The 22,060-nt window shown below is 42.7% G+C and overlaps 1 protein-coding gene across 6 annotated transcripts in view; it reads left to right on the plus strand.

The window, feature by feature from the left end:
- PRKCD (protein kinase C delta) overlaps positions 1-21,278 on the plus strand; it is a 61,194-nt gene extending 39,916 nt beyond the window's left edge. For 4 of the 6 annotated variants that reach the window (XM_042823332.1, XM_042823329.1, XM_042823331.1 and 1 more), the window contains 14 exons: positions 6,693-6,849; positions 7,357-7,388; positions 8,056-8,141; positions 8,861-8,990; positions 9,605-9,705; positions 10,916-11,012; positions 12,886-13,019; positions 13,720-13,893; positions 14,425-14,516; positions 15,653-15,715; positions 17,580-17,718; positions 18,526-18,714; positions 19,371-19,499; positions 20,722-21,278. In XM_042823332.1, the coding sequence (XP_042679266.1) occupies positions 6,693-6,849; positions 7,357-7,388; positions 8,056-8,141; positions 8,861-8,990; positions 9,605-9,705; positions 10,916-11,012; positions 12,886-13,019; positions 13,720-13,893; positions 14,425-14,516; positions 15,653-15,715; positions 17,580-17,718; positions 18,526-18,714; positions 19,371-19,499; positions 20,722-20,880 (1,682 nt within the window). In that variant the 3' untranslated portion in view covers positions 20,881-21,278. Of the gene's footprint in view, positions 1-1,164; positions 2,820-6,692; positions 6,850-7,356; positions 7,389-8,055; positions 8,142-8,860; positions 8,991-9,604; positions 9,706-10,915; positions 11,013-12,885; positions 13,020-13,719; positions 13,894-14,424; positions 14,517-15,652; positions 15,716-17,579; positions 17,719-18,525; positions 18,715-19,370; positions 19,500-20,721 lie in introns of those variants that run through there. The other 2 variants (XM_042823334.1, XM_042823333.1) reach the window with 2 other exon arrangements.
- The last annotated feature ends 782 nt before the right edge of the window (positions 21,279-22,060 follow it).

Consider the following 22,060-nt stretch of genomic DNA (forward strand, 5'->3'; position numbering starts at 1 on the left):
GGAACCATATGCAAGAGCATGTCACTGAAGGTTGGAATCTCTGTTTGTGCACCAGAGATATTCTGTTTGACATTCAAACTGTTGGGAACCATTATGTTAGGAAACTTTTGTCTTGGACGTCATCATTGCTTTCCCAGCCAAGGCAGCTTCATGGGGGACAGATGTGATGAGGCTCAGTCTGTTCAGCAAGGCATACTGGAATCTGTTTGTCCAGAAAGCTTAAATGTCTCTCGACCACAGGTGCACAAATCCTGCTTCATTTTTTTTTCGGCTTTTCATTTTATGAAACTGAAGCTCCTTCCCTCCATACTGATGTGAAAAACAGTAGAGGTTGCACATGTTTAATTTGCTATAAAATGTTAGGGAGAGGTGCTGATGTGTGCTGTGCATACCATAAAATGATTGCACATTGTTATTTGTCAGATTAAATTAAAAATTGATACAGCGTTGTTTAAAGTCCTTTCATTGCCTCTATTATTGGTGATTGAAAATGGCAGTAGATGAAGTGTAAATAGTGAACAGATTATTAAATCATCCAGTCTTGCTTTAATTTAAAAGTTGACATTTGCAGTGTTTCAGCTAGGCCTTCTACTTTGCAGTACAGTACTTCTTTCCCTGTTTACCTTCCAATTTGTAAGCAGTGACTGACCAACCCCTTTTTGATAACTGAAGTACAGATTCATCAGACTCCTTTTCAAGACATAGTTGACCAGCTACATTTTGTGAAGGAAAGTCGTTCAATCTGATGCTCAGAATGTTCACATCCAGCATCATTATACTGAAACATGCACTGCTCGGTGTTACAGGCTTGCTTTTGTCTCACTACGTTGCTATGTAGGAAAGCTGTGCAGCAATTTGCACTTGTCTTTGCACTACTCTAAAATACTAAAAAGTGCTTGTTCTGAAACTGGCATTCCAGCTGCTGCTAGGTTGAGGTATTGCTGCCATCTGTGTCCTTGAGTTGTAGGTGGTAGCTTGCGTTTGAACATCTCAAGCACTTTGCAGAGGTGACAAGCTTTCTTTGTCTCGTTTTGCAGATAGTTTTGATTTCCAACCTTTCCATCTAAGTAGAACACATTCTGCTATCTCTATAGAAAATTGCTTTTCTTAGTTTTCACAGTAAGCAGCAGTGCTGAGTGGTAAGCATGGTACTGCTCCATTACCAGATTTGTTGTTAGAGAATAATGGAAAATAACTGTCTTGGAATTAAGTGGTATTAAATTTGCTCCACGGTGGGCTACACTGAGCCATTTCATTTATGTGTTTGTGCATTCTCTTTGCAGACCGGGGTCTAGTCACAGATTTTAGAGGCACATTTGAAAAGCCTGCCCAGTCTTGGATGCTCTTTTCTACCCAGGCAGGACAGCAGAGCCCTGGCACAGTGCTCTGCTTCTTTTGCCTTCTGTCCTGGGATCTACAGATGAGTTTGTGCTGGAAATCAAAGCTTGTTTTCTAGTGTGTGAAGCAGAACAGCAGGATGTTGACTCCTGTTTTCAAAATGCGGTTTTCCTTTTCCTTCTCATTCTCTTGCAGTATTGAAAAATAGCTTATAGTTCTGTAAAGCATCTTTACTTTTAATAGGTGGGAGTTGCAACGTGCTTAATGCTTCCTTGTTTCATTAAATGTAATTAATGACCTTACAGAGTGAGAAAACCCAGGATCACAGGTGTGGCTTGCTGTACTGCTGAGTGGCTTGCTCTGTTAGCAGCTTTGGGAACACAGCTTTTGTTCTTGGTTCTGGATTCTGACTGACTGTGTTGCTGCTTTCAGCTTCCTGAAGTGTTACCTTCAGCTGCAGGCAGGTGGATCAGTTGGTTTGCACGTGAGCTCCTCATATCTGAAGTATCTGGTTTCTGGGAGAGCAGCATGAGCCAGGGAGCTGCGGTTGTTTGGAACGTGCTTTTCTCGTGTGTGTTGTGACGAGTGTTGGGTGAGTTTGAGATCTGAGAGCTTTTCAGATCAGAGTTTTTCTGAGGCCTCTGTGAAAAACCATGACACAAACAACAGATTCACAGATGCTCTGCTGTCATGATCTGCGTGTTGCATGGGTCTGGATTTGACCTGTGTGCAGAAGGATGCCTGCAGTCATTTAACAGAAACCTTTTTCTTTTCAAGGAAATCAAACATTCACAGCTGGAGTTGTTTGTTAAGTGCACAATCAGTCGCCTGTTTGGTTGGGAAGGTAGCTAACACTGTGCAGACCAGAGGAAGCTCAATATCAAGTATATGTTTGAAATTTGAGTTAGTTGCAATTTGGTTGGTTTTTCGATTAAAGATTGTGTTTTCTGTGCCTTTGCCTTTATTATATGGATTATATTTGCCTTTACAAAAGGTGCTAGGAAGAGTTTGTAAATGGATTTGAGCTCCTTTGTTGAAGCCTGGGGCCGAGGCAGGGAACGTGACATTGTGCTCCAGCTTTGAGTGCACGCAGCGTGGGCTTGTGCAGGTTTTGAAAGTGGAGAAGACGGCTTAAGAGGAAAGAGAAACACCTGCCAATATTAATAATCAGCCTGCAAGTGAATCATAACGATCGCAAACCCCAAAATAGTTGAGCATAGCAAAATTGCGTCACAGAAACACAGACTGCTGGGAAACTTGTACTTCTGTGGATGTTTTTTTTTGTACAGATCTGTAGAGCAAACCTCTCCAAGACCAGATTAGAGAGACAGTTTGTACCAGGAAGATCTCCTCTGCGAGAAGCAAGTTTTCTTTTTTTAATGATTACCCCGTGAGATTAATATTTTTCTTGACCTCCCTTTCAAACAAAGCTAACTGCGAGCAGTAGAACTGCAGAAGGACACACAGAACAGAAATGTTTGGTGAGTTTTATAATTTACATTAAAGTTTCAGGCAAATCTCTTTCAATTCAATCAGCCATTTAACTCTGGAAACATTTTGCCTGTCCCTCCCTGTTTGAAGCAAAGTCTCGGTTCTCAGGTTCTGCCAGTAGCATTGGTTATCTTTCCTCTCTTCAGATTATAAACAAAATCATGAAACGAACAGGATAAAGTGAAAAATGAACTCCGAAGATGATAAATGTTTTTCTATTCTCTTTAAAACCCTTTTTGTTTCTTTTGTAACTTGGGAGGTCAAACTGAACAACCTGACGTGTCGCCTTGAGGTTCATTACAGTTCAGCAGAGTCCCAGCAGTGTTGTGTCAGGTAGCTCAGCAGATGTTTCTCAGGCTGTGGTTTGCCTGGTGTGATGCTGGCTACAAATAGTCACAGGGGCTGGTGCTACAGTTGGACGGTGTGCACACTGCTATGGCTGCAGCACCTCTGGAGAAGTGCAGCATTTGCACTCGGGCATGCTTAATGAGTATGTGGCACAGGGCAGCAGGGATCCTTTTGTCACATCATTGGCATATAAAAGCAGCGTGCCACTGATAAATATTAACTGTAGTTCTCAGCAGGGGAAGTAGATGATGGTTAATGGTGTGTTCTGAGTTCTAAATGATTACAGTGGGCTCCGGACTGCTGTTGCAGCAGAGTCACCGGATTCTATTGCTGATTCAGCTCCGTGGCTCTGGTTTTGCCAGCCCAGCACAAGCGTGTCACCTGGGGAAGTTCTGGCTTGGAGAAAGGCAAAGGCTTTCCCTTAGTGTTTCTTCCTCTCACCACCTCCATGCTGCTGTTGGAATATGTCCTTCCTTGCAGTCATTAGTTCTCTCTGCATCTCTAAAACAAAGCCTCTGTTCCCTGAGTCCACGTTTGGCTGAACTTAAAAACTTGAGCAATGCACATTAGAGATAATTTGCACCTTAACGATAACTTGCTAAGTACAGCTGCAGTAAATGATCTGTGCTGTCATTTAGGAGCCATCTCAGGTCCAGATGTACATGCCGTACAGCTGCAGTCCAAACCTCGCAGTATCTTCAGAAGCGTGCAGCGTGCTTTCAGCTGTGCTTTGGTATGTTGCTTATGGCAGAGGTACATAATAAGGCACTTCACTGTTTGTGAAGACTGTTTATTGTCACGTGCAGATTTTGAAGTTTCTCTGTGCTCCAGGGTTCTTCATAGTTGAGTATGTTTAAGGAAAACATTTATTTTTCCCTCTTCTTCTCAAGTGGTGCAGACTAGTTTCCTAATTACCCATTAAAATTAGAAGCCTATCTAATGCATTTCTGCTAATGTCAGTTTTCCAGACAAGGAGGAACACCGTGATTTTCCAAATCTTGATCTAAAGTGTTATCTGGGAATCTTGCACTCAGCATCAGCAGTACCAAATTGCTAACAGTATATCAGCCGTACCCTGTTGCACAGTGGTGAATCCTGTTTGTTGCTCATTGTAGAATGGGGAACCACAGTGTTCAGACTTTAGGAAGACTTTTTCCCCAGTCTGTTCAGTCACAGGGTATCTCCTTAAACACATGAAGAAACAGCATTCCTTCCTCTGCTTTGTTGCTGTTGCTGATTAAATCCCCCTTCTGAACACATGCTTTTCATGCAACAGACAGTATGAACTCCTACCAGCTCTTGACATGCTTTTTTTTTTTTTTCTTGCCCACACATTTCAGTGTGTGGTTTCCTGGAAGCATTTGAGGGACAGTGGGTGTGATCTGTGTATTTGCTCAGGAAGGTTCAACCAGAGGATAGGACTGTTTGCAGATATGGGTGAGCCTGGAGTGCGGCGGTTGATGGGAGTTTTTGCTGGGTGAACTCAGTGGCCTGTTTGAACAGCAGAAATGAATCCTATTCCTAAAGAAGTCTCAGTGTACATGCTGTCAGTGCTTCTTTTAAACTCACCAGGTCAAGACAGGGTGGGTTTTCCTCTGATCAAGATGGTCGGTTTCTCAGGAAAGTTCTTTAATACCTGATGCTAAAAACCAAGGGGTTTATTTTGATCATTCTTTGCAGTAAAATGCTTAATCTTTTCTTAACCTCTGAACTGACTTTGACTTTTCTTTTCTACAATAGCAGGTGCTGCTGTAGGCTGACTGCTGTTGTCTTGATTCATGAATTAGCTCAGGACACTCAAAATGGTATCAGATGATAGATTGTCTTCCAGGTTCAGTGGTCTGTTGGAACTGCAGCAGTGGCAGACAGCAGATAAAATGACAAAGAAGAAACACATTTATCAACCAGAATACGGCTCTTGGGTAACTTAGCAGTAAATGCAGGCATTGTGATTAATGTGACTTGGCAAAGGAAACAGGGCTGTTTCTGTCAGTGTATGTAGGTCACTCCAAAAGTAATGCCTCCTAGTGGCTGGCAGCTCTGCACATAACAGGGGGTTGAAACTATGTGATCTTTATGGTCCTTTTCAACCCAGGCCGTTCTATGATTCTGTGATGATGGTCTTTTGTGCTGCTGAAGCACACCACCCGCACCTCACTGTGCTTACATCCACCAGTTGGTCTCTGTAAACATTCAGCAAGTGTTGGTAAATGTCAGTTAGCGCTAATTTTTCTGCATGGAGAAATACAGTGGCAGCCCTTTGTTTTATAAGCACTTCCATGTCCAACACCATTTTGTCTGACTCTGCTGCCCGTCTCTGTTTGGCAACAAAATGTCACAGGATATTGGTAGGAAGGTTCAACCTCAACTGCCATCCTACCGACATCTGCCTCTGACTTTGTGGGCTGACGGAATAAAATAGGAGCATTCCTTTTGGAGCAGCCCTTATAGAAGGCAAAGCACTGCCTGACACTGTTGAAAAGCATCAGTGCCATGGAGTAAATCAAACCCCAGCTATATTGGCAATGGGAAAAGTACTCTTGCGGCTTTTGTGTTGCTCCATGGTTGTGAAACCTCCCACCCTGCACAAGGCAGTCTCATTACCCTAAACTTTGCAGCACTTCCACCCTGTGAGCCATGGCTGTGTTTTTCCTCATTGGGACGTTCTAGCTGCTGACAGATGTGGTTAGCAATGCACTTGCTCCTGCAGTTGACTGAAGCTTGATTCCCTGCTGAATTGGGATTGTCTCTCATCAGCTCCTTTCTGTCCAGAAGAGATGTGCCCTGCAGTTACATTGCTAGTTATCCCAGTCAACTTGATGCACCTTTATGGAGTCATTTCCTTTACAGACTCCTCCTATTGTTTTCAAAACGAGTAAAGTCACTATAGAGTCTTGAGTTGTGGTTGAGAGGTTATGACACGGGAGACTCGCTTTTGTGATACAAGCTGGGAAGCTTCCTTCCTTATAGCTTCACTATAACCAGGGATGAAGGGTCTGTATGGGCCAGTTCTCAGCCAATTCCTGAAGGCCTGAGGAAATTTGTATTTCAAAATGAAACAGCCACGTGGTCCAGTGATGACTCGGAAGATCAGATTGAGAAGGGCATGCAGAGTATGAAAAGGCTTCTACTGATGGAGAAGATATCTTGCTTCCAATAAAACATAATTTCTCTTTAATATGAACTAGAGCTTAGAATTTTTCGAGAAACATCTGTAGTTGTCGTTTCTGTAGTGAGCCTGTGCTACTTCTCTGCTTCTTGTCAGCTTCATTTGCTGAAGGCTTCCTCTGAAGGAGCAGGAGAGAGAGCTGCCTGCAAAAAGAATGCTTAGGAACCAGTGCATTCATGTGCTTTGCCCTTGTTGGACTGAATGCCTGCAAGGATGATGGAGGTGTAAATTAGAAATACAAGCTGGAAACAGAAGAGGAAACAAAGTTTTGGAGAAACAAATGTTAGTCTTGGTAATAACTTAGAATTAAAAGTATGTCTTCTTGTCTGCCTATTTCTCCCCTTAGATTGCAGACAGTCAGTGAGGGAAGAAGAGGGAACAGTAACTATCAACAGAAGAGGAGCTATCAAGCAAGCAAAGATCCACTACATCAAAAATCATGAATTTATTGCTACCTTTTTTGGACAGCCCACATTTTGTTCTGTCTGCAAAGAGTTTGTATGGTAAGAAGGAAGCTCTAACCTTCCTGCACCCCAAAAGGATAAATATCTGTAACATTGCCCTCGTATATTGAAGTAAAACATAGATGTAAATTCATCAGTAGTACAAGTTGGAAAGTATTTACTCTCTCAGACTTTGAGATATGAAGTATCTGATAGCAGAATAAAGACCCATCAAGAGCAAGAAGCTGGATCAGTTTGGTAGGGAAGTCATTTTAACAGTAAGCCAAATCAGGAGGAATTTCCCTGTGATTGAAGCTTTGGTTTTTTTCTGTGTTCTCCTGCTGATTTGATAGCCTTTCAGAACATACTGCCTTTATTTCTAAGTCTTGTCTTCCTACGGCACTGGGTTCTGAATACCAGAACCTAGACCAGTTCATTAATGGGACCAGATGGTCCCGTGGGTGAAGGAATTGAGTGACATAGTGAAAATAGGAAAAAAAACCAAAACATTTGTATTGTAGCAAACATATACTTACGTGATTTCCTTCTCTGTCATTTGTTTTTCAGGGGACTGAACAAACAAGGATACAAATGTAGGCGTAAGTTGAATTTTGTCTTTTTATTGTATTACTTCCTACATTATTTTATAGATCTAATTTATTTTACAGATCCATTAGTTACCTTAGGAAAAAAATCCTGTAAATTTGCACAAACATCTCCGTCATCAGTAGATGCCAAACATAAATTTTGTGTGATGATCTAAAGTTGCCTAGTTGTGATTCATACCTGAAATTTCAGTACCAAGATGTAGACAGAACTATTCTTCTAATGTGTGTGTAATACACTGGGAAAGCTGCACTCATACATGACAGCTGCTTTTGTGAAACCTTTTGTCAAATGAATTACAATTACTGATGGATTTTACAGCTGAATTCAAAGGTACTTCATAACTTAGAGTAGATCTCTGTGTGTTATTTCAAACAGCAGGGGAGGTATCAAAGGATCAAAAGCCTAATATTGTCCTCATATCATCAAATTCTGGTGGCATAATCTAATGGAGACAGATTTCGTTTAGAAATAGAGGCTATGACACAAGAGAATGAAAGGGAAGCTGCTTTAAAAAGATCATCTTGATAGAAAGGATTTGGTACGATGGTGTGACGATGTGTTTTTCATGTTGTGCTATGAAATGCAAACACCTCATCCCGTGTATTTATTATCTGAAGAAATCCTTTTTTTTTTTTTCTCCTTGTACATGTCGTGAAGAGTGCAACGCTGCTATTCATAAGAAATGTATTGATAAAATCATTGGGAGGTGTACTGGTACTGCAGCCAACAGCAGAGACACAATGGTAAGAGCTGGCACAGCGTCCTTGGAGTGTAGCTACGTACTGCTGAGCTAACAAAGCCCTGTATGGAAACAGGCAGGTCCATTCCGGGGGGTGTTAAGAATGGGTTTGAATATGTAGTGGGTGAAACTTGGAAGTAAACAAGAAAAAAAATGGTAGTTAAAAGCCCTAGAAGGAGGTGGGCAGTATTGATGGGTGCTTTGCTCCCTGCAATGAAGGATGCGTTCGTGGATCAAGAAGGATTTTCGCAGGCTTCAAAAGCCCCAAATACCAGTTTTTTCTCTTGGATGTGTTTTGTGGCATGGTGCATAGCTACATCTGGTGATGTACTGTGAGGGTGAGGTGGCATTGTTTTCCCAGTGTTTTGAGTGTGTGTTGCAGAGACTCTTATCTTTCATCTGTGTTATACGACATCAGTTCTTGGAAGTGAGAGTTGGCTGTTGTCAGGACCCCTAGAATCTCACCCGATTGTCTCATATATATTTTACTCTGTAGCTTCATGTTCTCTGCTAATGTGGTAGGATGTAAAGAGATGCTAAAAGCATGTTTTTGTTCAGTAACTGCCCTGTTAGGCTGGGATACGCACCCAAATTCTTACTTGCAGAATGTTAAGAGTGGGGTATCCAGGGTAAAATTGTTGCAGCTTTGTAATTTCCAAGCTATTTTCTATAGGAACCTGGTCTCCTTTGGGTCAAGTGCCTCACCCATCTCTCTGCCCACAGTTTCAGAAGGAACGTTTCAACATTGACATGCCTCACCGCTTCAAAGTTTACAACTACATGAGCCCTACTTTCTGTGACCACTGCGGCAGCCTGCTCTGGGGGCTGGTCAAGCAAGGACTCAAATGTGAAGGTATGGAGGAGGAGGGAGGGCAGCTGGGAGCTCCCACTGCTTGTCCAGCAGGATCACTTTCTCTCTGCCCCCTGCTAGAGATTAACTGCCACCAAGCACTGCATTTGTGTGTTATGCAGAATGAGATTTATCATCCCTGTATTGTTCAAACAGCTCTTTAGGAAAGGGGGACAGCAAGGTGCTTGGCTTGTGTGACAGCTCAGCCAAGCTGAGCATCTCATGCAGTTGGAAGACATGCACTGGAGATGTAATCTTGAGCATAATCAAAATTGCTGCTGGGAGTAGCTGAAATCTGGTGAGACTGACTCAAGGTAGCACCTAAAGGGTACTTAAAGTCTCTGCAAATAAGATTTCTGTAGTTCTGTCACAAAAATGTAAGATGATCTTTATTGTAACAGACTTTGAGAAGAATGGTTGAAACCTTTTTTTTTGTATTTTTGTAGCCTTCATTGTTTTAAAGATAAAAATTTTAACTTTTATTTGTAATCATAGATTAATGTCTAACCTGGGCTTGCTGTAATTCTTATGAACTGCACTGAGAAAAAAGCCATTTTGTTGTAATCTCAGATGTTATTTTCCTGGTGCTTGTATAACTGCCCTTAAATTTATTTTAGAATGTGCAATGAACGTGCATCATAAATGCCAAAAGAAGGTGGCCAACCTGTGTGGAATTAACCAGAAGTTGCTAGCTGAAGCTTTAACTCAAGTCAGCCAGGTATGTTTTATTGCCCTTTGTCATTGAATTAGTTGTTTGAGAACATTTTTGGTTTTTATTTTACTTCACCTGCACCACATCACTTTTGTTGGAAATGGAAGTTTGGAACTGAGGGAATGTAAACAACTTTCTCTTCTTAATTTGACCATTAGTAGAATAACAGTGATGTCAGCACCTTAGAGGTGAAGCTGAGGAGAGAAGCATCCATCCTGACAAAGAGCTCAGAAAAAGGAGGAGTGTTCTCCCTGAAATGCACCTTGGTTCTCTGACAGTCCCAGGGTTATTTTCTCCCTTTCTGTTTAATTGTGTTCAAAGCATAAAGCTGAAGTCTGTTTTTCTCGTGCTTCAAATTGAGAATTTCCCTTGAATGCTAAAATTAAGTGTGAAAGGAGAAATAGACCAAATTATTTCAGTTTTTATTAATCCGATACATACAGAAAGAAAATGCCCCTGGAATTAGCACTGGCCCCATAAGTTACCTTGTTGGTCTCCTGCTGCAGTGTGCCTGTTCTTTGTGTACAGACTGCTGTTGACTTCTGAGTTGGAAATTGAGGTTCAAACACAAGCTCTGAAATAAAACAGGAAAATACATCACAAAAGCCAACAGTATTTCCTCTCAGCTGAGGCATTCCTTCAGCTTTAACAGGATATTTACTTTGGAAACACAGAGAGCTGTTACACCAGCTTTCACAACACAGAAAAACTTGATGTGCTCATTAGTAGAACATGATCTCTGAGATCTTCTGACCTAAAATTTCTTTGCATGTGCTAAAGAAGGATGTCACACGCTGACTCTGATGTGTCCAGCACTGCAGTGGTTCCATCTCCTCTTTCAGAAAAATCAACACAAGTCCAGGGAACAGCAAATTCAAACTGAACAATTATTTTCACTGTGGATTCAAACCTTTTGTCACGTTTTGTAGTTTTTCAGCAAATAACTACAGAGACTGCTCAGGATTCCTGGCGATTGTTTTTCTTGCAGTGAAAGAAGTAAAGTGATTGGCTGAGCTGAAAAAGTGTGGCTAAATAGAATCACAGAATCACAGAATAAATAGCCTGTGAGCTAGAATTCTACAGGAGAGATGTGCTGGGAGTTAATTATTAAAAAGCAAAGATCGTGCTGCCATCACACTGCATTTACCAGCTGTTGTTGTAGATACTGCTGAAGTACCAGTGTCAGTAGAGCTTAAAGTGTTCCCTTCCTCCTTAGAAGTCCACACGAAGGTCTGATTCTGGATCTGTAGAAAATGTTGGTATTTACCAGGATTTTGATAAGAAACTTCGAGGTCCAGGAGGGGATACAACAGGTGAGAAAAGCAACCATATTTTCCTCCAGCCATTTACCCACCAGACTGCACAAACTGCTGGTCTCAGTTATTCATTATTGCTTTCTGCTGGATGACTTTTTGAACAAGCATTGTTAAAAATATACACACAGTTTTTACCTGACCAGGCAAAGTGCTTAATAACTTCTTGGCCAAGAGCAGTGTTTTTTCAGTCTACAAGCAAACCCCCTTTCCTGCAGGACACCTGTGTGTTATCTCCTTGTGGCACTGTTCCTGAGTGGCAGTGTGGGGCAGCTCACTGCTCTGACACCTCTCCACCTCCTCCAAAATGTCACATATGTTGTTAACCATCTTTCTTTGTTCCCAGTATGTAAGAAGCCTTTGTGCAGTGACAACTGCTGTCAGTTGTGGGATTCAAGAGCCAGAACACTAGCTGAGATTGAACAGCTGAGATAGGATTCCAGATCCCAGTTAAATGATCTCAGCAGGTTCAGAATGAGGGTTTATTTGTGTTTTTTACTATTGTTAAAGAGTTCTAGCAGTTAATATATCTGGGTTTAGCAACTTGTGGTTATTTATTCAGAGGTCATTGTAACAAAAAACTGACTTGGTATCAGATGAAAATCTCCAGGCTCAGTAAGAAGTAAATGGTGGTTTCGCAGCTATACACTGAGATGGTTCTGCTGCAATGCCCAGTAAGAAACTGAGTGTCGTGTTATTTATCATACTTGTTCTGGTTTGCCAAAAGAGAGCAAGTAACCTCTTGCAAAGGTGGGTGGGTTGAATATTAGGTCAGGATTGCAGCCATTGAGATTCCTGCCTGCTTCAAATGCTGTGCAGCTTGCAGGGTGTATAGAGTATCATCTTGTGATTGTCATCAGTGTCTTGTTGTGACATGGTAGATCTGTGCAGTAGGGATCCAAGGAATGATGTTATTAATATTAGAATATAGTCAAACTTAACTGTTGTTTTCGTGCTTTTTAGCCAGCATCATCTGCTGCTAGTTGGTGCAGAAGGTGGTCGTCCCCTCTACTCAGCTCTGGCTGAGGTCTCGAGTACTGTGTTCAGTTTTGGGCCCCTCACTACAAGAAAGACATTGAGGTCCTGGAATGTGTTCAGAGAAGGGTAGTGAAGCTGGTGAAGGAACTGGAACGTGAGTTTTGTGGAGAGTGGCTGAGGGAGCCATGATTGGTCAGTCTGGAGGAGTACAGCTTCCTAAAGGGAGGTTGTGATGAGGTGGGGGTTGGCCTCTCTTCCAGGAAACAGCAGTAGGATGAGAAGCAATGGCCTCAAGTTGCACCACGGAGGTTCAGGTTGGATATTTGGAATAATTTCTTCTCCAAAAGAGCGGTCAGGTGCTGCAGTGGGCTGCCTAGGGAGGTGGTGGAGTCACCACCCCTGCAGGTGTCCAGGAAACGTGTAGACGTTGTACTGAAGGACGTGGTTCAGTGGGGAATAGGTAGGTGGTTGGGCTAGATGATCTTCGAGGTCTTTTCCAACCTTGGTGATTCTTTGATCAGATGCAAACCAGATTTTTTGTGGCCTCTCTCCTCAGACTGGAGGACTAAGCTCTCCTCTCCTGTTCTCCAAATTATGCTCTGTATCTTAGTGATGAAGTTAGGCTCTTTCATTTTCATAACATATGTGTTGCTTAAACCCAGCATCAGAAATGATCACAGATTCCAATCCAACGTTATCAGATGTTCTTGAGTAATTTAAACTCGTTGTAAACTACGTGATTTGACCTGTATGGTTAGATTGGCCAGTGTCCCAGCAGCAGATGAACTGAAATAGGGTGTCATTGAATTGAAATAGTATCACTACTTCCTAGCAGGGGATCTGAGTTGTGCAGTTTTTCTAAATATGCTGAACTTTAACCTCCTTTTTGAATTAGCAGATAACAGCCAATATGATAAACTCTGGGAGGGAAGCTCTGCCAAGCCAGCATCACGCATTGTGAGCAGGAGAAAATTCAATATTGACAGCTTTGTCTTCCATAAAGTACTGGGGAAAGGAAGTTTTGGAAAGGTATGTAGTAAATTTACAGAGCTTAAACTGACATCCTTGCTTGATCTCTGCAGTACTATGGGCTGTTTCTGTTAACCAGAACTGTCTTACATCCACTCAAGTAGATAACATTATAACAGAACACAGTGGAACACATCCTTGTCAAAAAGACAAAAAGTCTTCACCTGAATCTGTCAGATAGCAGAAGGGATTCATTAATGCACAACAGGTTTTGAATTATTTAATATCCAGTTTAGAGGAATTGCCCTTCATCCAAAAGGATAATTCATGTTGATACACTTTGTATAGAAATGGACTCAGTGCAATGGGAGGGGATACGTGGGAGGGCAGCGTGACCTTCCACTCCTGTCTGCCTCTGCTCTGTGCGTGTCCAGCAGTGGTGTGAGCTCCTCAGGGCCTGTCCTCTGTTGGCTGTGAAACTCCAGCTCCAATGAAGAAACAGGCATCTGTTTATGCTATCACAAGACAGAAAAACTGCTCTGACAGCTGCCCTGCCTGTGTTCCATGCTCTTTGTACCCCATCTCCTCTCAGCTACGCCCAGCAGATTCACCTTCCCAAGTCTCACCCATCCTTCCCACTCATGTGGTTGTTTAGTTGTCATGGCGCTTGCTGTAAATGCCCTTGACTTTTCCTTACCTGATGCCTTGCCAGCAGTCTTTCCTACACCTGCTTTAATCTCATCTTTCATTTCATTTGTAGGTCCTGCTTGCTGAGCTGAAAGGAAAGAATGAGTTCTTTGCCATCAAAGCTCTGAAAAAAGATGTGGTGCTAATTGATGATGATGTGGAATGCACCATGGTGGAGAAGCGGGTCCTAGCACTTGCATGGGAAAATCCATTTCTCACGCACCTTTATTGCACATTCCAGACAAAGGTAAGGAAAAGAAACCCAGTGGCAGCAGCCTCTGAATGGGTGCTGCTACCAACGGTCAAGGGAGAATAGCTGAGGGGATTTAACTTTGCTTCATTCTTGTTGTGCTCCCCTGCAGTAGTTCACAAGACTTGTGCAAAGTACACGTGAGTGTGATGAGGAAAACAGAATGGGATCTGAGTACATCTACACAAAGTGGAGTAAGAGGCAGTTTAATGTAAAGCCTTGACCTTAGCTTTATCGTCCTCAGTGAAGGGAACAAAAATGACTGTCGGTAATGACAGACAGAAGTCAGTAAGTCTGTTTAAATGTAAATTTATATTAAATCTAGAAGCCCACAGAATACACAATGAGCTCCTCAACCTCATAAGATCATGCTATTCAAATCGTTAGCAACTCTTAGGGGTGCACAAAACAGGTAACTATTTCAGGATATGAGGAATGTGGCCACTTGGTACCCAGGAGCCACGTTGCTACTTACTGTGTACACAATGGCATCAGTGATGTTTCTGTTCTCTGATTATCTGCAAACAGGATCACCTGTTTTTTGTTATGGAGTTCCTGAATGGGGGAGACCTGATGTTTCACATACAAGACAAGGGGCGTTTCGATCTCTACAGAGCAACGTAAGTCCACAATGCTTCGGTCCCAATCTCCATGCATGCTTTATGGTTCTTCTGCTTCTGGTTCTAACATTTACAAAGCACTGTCGTGTTTTGCTTTAAGGGATGCCTGTGCATGAAGATGCTAGGTAAGCCACAACAAACGCCAGCAATGAAAAGTACAGCATTAGTGTTCTCTAGGAGAGTATTTCCATGGAAAAAAACAATTTCATAAGAAAACAGCATTGGAGGAGGCTGGGAGAATCTAGTAAATAAAATCACTAGTACAGGAGGATAGCATGCACTTCACACAAGATGTTTGTAAAAATAGGAAAGTGATTCTGTCAGTAACTTATGGCAAAGATAACTGGAGCTGAAGACTTTAAAAGATGCAAAAATATCGTATTACCCCAACTGTAACTATTAGGTCAGTTTTTAACTACCTCACCCAGCAGAATGCCTGTAATTGTGTCATTGAATGGGAGAATCTTAAATGTAACAGCATGGGGTACCCAGAAGCACCAGTGCTATTGTATAACTGGACAAGAAAATGCCTGGTGTTAGTGCATGTTGTACTGAGGAAATGCTCACTGGATTAAAGGCATACATTCTTGGGGGAAGAGAAAGCATTCCTTAAATGTTTTCCTTGGTATCCTGGATTATCACCTCCTTTTTGAAACAGAAGCAGTGCTTCTTTTCAGCCTGTGCTGCAATTGGCCAAGCATAGAAGGATATAGGTATTGAGGTCTGTCTCACATGTAGCCTTTAGAGCCCCATCACCCCCCGTGCAGTGCTGTATTAAGCTGTATTAATCCCAGTAACTGCATTTCAAAGACTGTTGCATATTTCTCTATAAATACATGCTGAACTATTAGAGAGTAGAAAAGGGACAGCATTCCACAATGAAAGAGAATTAAAGCAAGTTGCTGTCCCCACTGTTTGGCATCACAGCTGTGTGGTGAAGGTTAACTCGCAGATTATAACATCCATCTGTATAAATACAGGCCTAACATTAAACATTGCTTTGCTCCTTCTGAGTATGTAAAGGAACGTATAACACTTCTCACTTCATGAAGCTTTATGTTAGGTCTTTTGGCCAGCTGCATTGTCTCATGTTTTAACTGGGAAAGACAAACTGAAAGGCGTTTTGGTTTTTTCAGGTTTTATGGAGCTGAAATTTTATGTGGGCTACAGTTTCTTCACAGCAAAGGCATTATTTATAGGTGAGTGCCATCCAGTTCCAGCGTGGGAACTAGGAAATGCCTTAACATTTCATGCCTCTTTGAGTTACTGATTGATGTAACAAGTAAAGCCTTTCTGTCAGACATTTGATGTTATTCCAAGGGCATTAAGATGCCTGAGATGAATTCTGTATCTTTGTGTCTTTTCCTTGGCAACCAGAATGATGGAATGTTATTTACGTTACACAAAAGCAATTTTGTCTGTTATTTTTAAACTGTCCCTTCAAATCACGAGTCTTTCCAGTTCAGTGCAGTGGTGAGGGTCCCTGTGGGTGTCAGTTCCTGCCAGCCCTGTGGAATCACAGAGGTTGAAAGTCGTCTGCTTTTGCCGTCTATGTGAAGCCACAGGATCGATGCTTCTGCCTCACCAGGTGCAAACATCAGGAACCAGATGCTCATCAGATGCTTTGTACTGTACATATCCACATGACAAGGGATCCTAAGTCTCTGAAGCACTGTTTGGTAGCTGCCTGTTCAGGCAGCTCTTATCTCTAGCAGACAACTTCTGTGTGTTTGAGAGCAAGTTGTGCATGGCCTTAGGTACGTGCAGAGATGCCCAGTAGTGACCTTCTCCCTTTACTGCTGTAAGGACACACCTGTTGGAGCGTGCTGTTATCAGCAGGAAATCTTTCCATCCCAGATTTTGTAGAGCATTTCCAGGCCTGCTTATAAATGTCCCTACATTAAATTAGTGCTCCTACAGGGAGATTTCAGAGTATGGAATATTTTCAGAGAAACAGTACCATTTACCAACAGGACATCAGCAAAACCAAAGGCACTTTTCTTCCCCATCACACATAGGAAGTTGACCAATGTAATCACAGAACCCAACTGGAGCCGTTTTAGGTAGGTGATGCACATGAGTGAACCCCTCTCACCCCTGCAGATGATTTTAGAACTTGCAGCTAGATAAGAGCAGTGCCTTACGTTACAGTGAGCTTTCCCTGTCTCAGAAACTTACTCGGGTAAACAGCCCAAACACAGAAGGATTTACAGTGCTTTGCATTTGAGCAGGGGCTCTTGGTTCCTACTGCAGCTCACTCCTCTGGTTCATCCTGCAGCTCACCCTTGTGGCAGTGTAAGTAGCTGATAATGTAAGCTTAAGCTCCTGGAGAGAAAAGACTGCCCTGTTCTCATGTAAAATCTGCTCAAGTCTTGGTAAGCAGAAGGGCTGCATGATTTCTCTCCAGCCTGCTCTCCTCGGTATGTGCTTTTGCAGCCAGATGGACAGAAAACACATTGCAGTCAAAGGGAGGGAATGTAGCTTTTGGAAACTGCTGTTAAAAAAGGCTCTTGCTGTGTGAGGAGTGCAGTTCTGAGAAAAGGCACCAAGAGGGCATGTCACAGACAGTGGGCCACAGCACGCAAAGTACCTTGTGCTGTGACTAGGAACAAGGCACAGATGGTACTAAAATTGGGCAGGCTTCGAACATTGGTGCTTGTGCCAAACACTCCTGGCATCCGACAGCTTTTCCTCTGAGTTTCCCAGTCGGTGCAGCACTGCTGTTAGTGGTGAGGCATTAACTCACACCTCCTTCAGAGGCAACCGAAGCACTGAGTGGTTCTGGACATGGAAGCATGGTGAGGATTTTATGATCACTTTGTATGGACACCTCAGCCTCCTTCTTACTCTGAGGAGAAGTCTTCCTCTCTGCCTACCATCTTCAAAGTACAGGAATTACTACTCGTAGATGCTGTGTTGATGGATGATTATTTCTTTGAAAAGCCTCTTTGTGTGGTGTAGGGAAGGCTGTTCTTAGCCAGGAGGAACACGCATACATCTGAATCCAAAAATGATTCACTCGTGTTTCAAACATGCTGTTTTTCTTTTATCCCCCTTTTGCAGAGACCTAAAATTGGACAATGTTATGCTTGATAAAGAAGGCCACATCAAAATAGCTGATTTTGGAATGTGCAAAGAAAATGTAGTTGGTGAGAACAAGGCAAGCACTTTCTGTGGGACCCCAGACTACATTGCTCCAGAGGTGAGTCCATCAGTGCCACACACTGCTGCAGTGGATTTAACGCACCCACCTTTGAGTGGCCTCTGTGGTTATTCTTCCCTCTTAAGAAAAGCAGTTCAAAACTGTTTGAAAAACAAAGTACTCTAATTAGCATAAGAAAAACATTAAATCTGAGCTGTTCTGTGGAAGGCTCATAACGTTTGTAAGTGTTCTCTATCTACACTTTACAAAACCCCGATTTTTTTCTTTTAAAATGTAAATTTTTCAGTTGCTGAAAATCTATAGCTTTCCCTTTTGCCTTACATGCAGGGCTCCTGCAAAATGTGTGCAGATATGCACCCATGTAAACAGCCAAAATTCAAAGCAAAAACGGCTTCTGAGGAGACTCTCACAGTTAAATTCCTTGTGTTCAGGGCTGGTTTCTTATCTGAGTTGCATGATAGTCAGATAAGGTGGTTAGCTATTAAAAGCAATAAATGTCAAAGTCTGTTGGTTAATAATCTGCTTTCATTGTTGTGTGTTCCTCCATTCCCTGTTTATTACTTTGTAATGAAACCAGAGTAGATGGTTCCAAGAATGTGGCATTTAAAGTTAATGGAGAAAACTTGAGAATGAGAGCAAAGTTGTGTCCTCTGAGCTTCCAGGCAGCAGCTGAGCATAGTGCTACAGTGTCAGCAGTCCTGTCAGACAGCTGGATTTTTCCACCTCCCCAGATAAGCTCGTTATTAAAGATTCCTCTTAAACTCACACTTCTGGTTTTTTGGCACGCACTTCTGCCTTTTGCTAATTAGTCACGTTTCTTCCCCTGTACTCTTTTCATGGAACAAGATTCTGCAAGGCTTGAAGTACACATTCTCTGTGGACTGGTGGTCATTTGGGGTCCTGCTGTACGAGATGCTCATTGGGCAGTCCCCTTTCCATGGGGATGATGAAGATGAGTTGTTTGAGTCGATCCGCATGGACACCCCTCACTACCCACGCTGGATTACCAAGGAATCAAAAGATATATTAGAAAAGGTAAGTTGGATTATCCTGGAGTGGGTCAGCATAGCGTATTTCTTGCAAATAGGGGGGTGTTCCCTGTGAGCCCCATACAGGACAGGCTGAGAGCTGGGGCTGTGCATCATGGAGAAGAGAAGGCTGCGGGGAGAGCTGAGAGCAGCCTGTCAGTACCCAAAGGGGCTGTAAGAAAGAAGGGGACAGACTCTTCAGCTGGGTCTGTTGTGACAGGAAAAGGGGAAATGGTTTCAAACTAAAAGAGGGGAGATTTAGACGAGATATTAGGAAGGAGGATTTTTTAGTTTTTGTTTGTTTTTTGTTTGTTGTTGAGAAGTGGTGGTGCCCCATTCCTGGGGACATTCAAGGTCAGGCTGGATGGGGCTCTGAGCACCGATGGAGCTGTGGGTGCCCCTGCTCACTACAGGAGGAGGAAGGGATGCCTTTAAATGTCCCTTCCAACTCAAAAGATTCCACGATTCCCTGAAATCTCAGCTTTTTCAAAGGAGCTGCTTATCAGCTAGCAGATAACTTTTACAAATTGAAAGCCAATGGAGGTTAGTAGTCAAGCCTGTTCACCGTTAGCAGCTTCGCTTCAGCAGCACACCCATTACTTCTTCCAGTGCCACCTACCTTCTTAGCACATGGGAGACATCATTGGTTATCTTGTCTTGCAGCTATTTGAAAGAGATCCAACAAGAAGGCTTGGTGTCACTGGGAATATCAGAGCTCATCCTTTCTTCAAAACCATCAACTGGATGACCCTAGAGAAGAGGGAGGTAGATCCTCCTTTCAAGCCAAAAGTGGTATGTGGGTGATTCTTTGTTTCTTGGCACTATTGCAAATGCCCATATATAGGAGTCACGGGTGGTTTCTCTAACTTGCTTCAAGCATTCTTACTTACTGTAATTTTTCCTGAAACCTGGAATGCTTTGCAGTCTGAAATCTTCCTTTTAAGACCACCTTCGTATATGACCTCAAGAAGCCTATTTACCACTCCAGCCTTCAGGAAAAATCAGTTGATAGTTCTGAAGTCCACCCTTCTTAAATCTTTAGATCAGTGGAGAAGTGAATGTTTTCCATGCCTTGATGTTAGCACTACTGCTGGCACTGCTGGGCTTTTCTCTGCTGTGTTGCCATGTTGGCAAAGAACCAATAAACTTTGGGCTGCTCAGCTGGTCCCTATGCCAGTGTGCACCAATACTACATACCTCTGCTGCTCCAAACTCATATTATGAGAGTCTCCAGCTGGGCAGAAGGATGTTCTTCACACTGATATTAAAGCTGGTTGCAGTGCATGTGCCTGGTGTTATCTAAAAGGAGGAGTGTGTAAAGAACAAACTGCTTTTAGTCTGCATCACCACAGACTCTTGATGCTTCATCTGAGCTAAAAATTGAGATCGGTTTTCCTTGACCCTGGTGCAGGTACAGATAAATGATCTAGAGATTAAGCTGTCTTCTTAAAATGTCCTTATATACTTGGTGCAGGAATTGTTCCACTTACGAGTGGGAGGCATTAACATAGAAGGCACTGTGGAAGTTTAAGAGTCCTGCAAACTTTAAGCTTTGAAGGTTCAGAAAGTGAAAGATGGCCTTCAGTATTTCTGAGGGCAATGCTGGGAAATTCTGGGAATTCTTGGGAAACATGCACAAATGTTAGTTTTATCCAGACACAGACAGCTGGAGGACAGCATCAGGTCTTTCTCTGAATGAACGCAGACCTTAAATGCTTTCAGGAATTTAAAAATATCTGTGGGCTTAAATGTGACTGCACTGCTTGCGGCAGTGGAGGATCCTTGGGTCATTAAGTGAAACTTCATCATGAATCCAGGTGGTTCTTTGTTCAAAGCAACACAGAGCTGTTTGTTTCCAACCACCAATCTGTAGCTGCCCAGGTGTAAGTTGTGGTATTGTTTAAAATAGGCAAAGAATTTTTTTTCACTGAACCCAGAGTGCGGTTTGGGAAGTTGCTCTGGAAGCCGGGTTTGCAGCCCTGCCCCAAACTGTCATTCCTTCTCTATTTAACAGAAGTCAGCGAGTGACTACAACAACTTTGACAGAGAATTTCTGAATGAGAAGCCAAAGCTCTCCTACAGTGACAAAAACCTGATCGACTCCATGGATCAGTCTGCGTTCGATGGCTTCTCCTTCACCAACCCTAAATTTGAACAGATCTTAGAAAAATAGTCCGAACAGAGCCAGACTTCCAAATGCTAGGAGCAGAAAAGCGCAGTGCTCCGTGCTGTGTTCCAGTGATGTGTCAGTACTTCAGCACAGCAGCTCAGTAGTGTGGGTGATCACGTGTAACTGCTGCTGTACTGGCAGTGTTCCTTTATGCATGGCCGGGTGTGAGGTATGTGAATCGTGTGCACTATTTTCTCTGTTTGGGAAAATGTAAATTGTTTGGTTACTTGAATGTAGTTATGTTTTATAAATATATATATATATATATATATATATAAATGTGCTGTATATTTTGCTCAAGACATTGGAGAATGGAAGATGTCTTTTTAAAAAAATGTGTTTGAGCCTTGGTTCTTTTGTCCTCACTTCAAAGAAAGTTACATTAAACTTTCGTTCCTCACTTTGATTTCTTTCTCGTGGACGAATACCCAATTAAACTCCGGTTGTAATTAATCCACAGTAGAAAATGATAATCATTTTCAAGTCTTTTTCACTTACAAAGATAAGAAAAACTTCTAGAATTATCTGAAATGAGGAACTAACAGCCTGCAGCTGGTGGAGGCAGCAGGGCAGTGCTGCTCTGGGCACTGAGGCCCACACCCAGCAGCCCATACTGCAATTCATTAGCTGCACATTCTTGGCTCTGACAGTTAATAAATGCCTTCATCTTTACTAGGAAAACATAAGAAACAAACTCATTTCCTCCCCTGAAAGGACTTTTTAAAAACCTGTGTGTTGCAGGAACTCCTGCTGACTTTCATTTCTGCAGCACAGCCAGGCAGTGCTGTGCAACTGCAAAGCTGCTGCCAGCAGTTCCCCTCCCTGCTGTGTGCCAGGCTGCAGGGGCTGCTCTAAAGGAGGGCAAGCAGCTGCTTTGTTCTTGAGCTGTGCAGCACCGTGCCCCTCAACCAGTGGTGCTGCCCTCAATCACTTAATTCTCACTTTGCCTCTGGAATTTTCATGCCACCTCAACTGTATGTGCAAATATGTGCCAGAAGGTAGCAGGTGGAAGAAGATGCAAGACCAGTGTAGTATTAAGCTTGATTCAGACCTTAAAATACCAAAATGCAAAGGAAGAGTTAACAGTCTTACCTTCCTGCTCCCTTGGGCAAATCTTCACATTCTCACCTAAAAGAAGAACTGCTCCCCAGCGCTTCCACTGCTGCACTAGCCATGGAAAAAA

Source organism: Centrocercus urophasianus, unplaced genomic scaffold (genome assembly GCF_019232065.1).
Source record: "Centrocercus urophasianus isolate 14NV4802_14NV808 unplaced genomic scaffold, USGS_Curo_1.0 seq_22, whole genome shotgun sequence".
Lineage (NCBI taxonomy): Eukaryota > Metazoa > Chordata > Aves > Galliformes > Phasianidae > Centrocercus > Centrocercus urophasianus.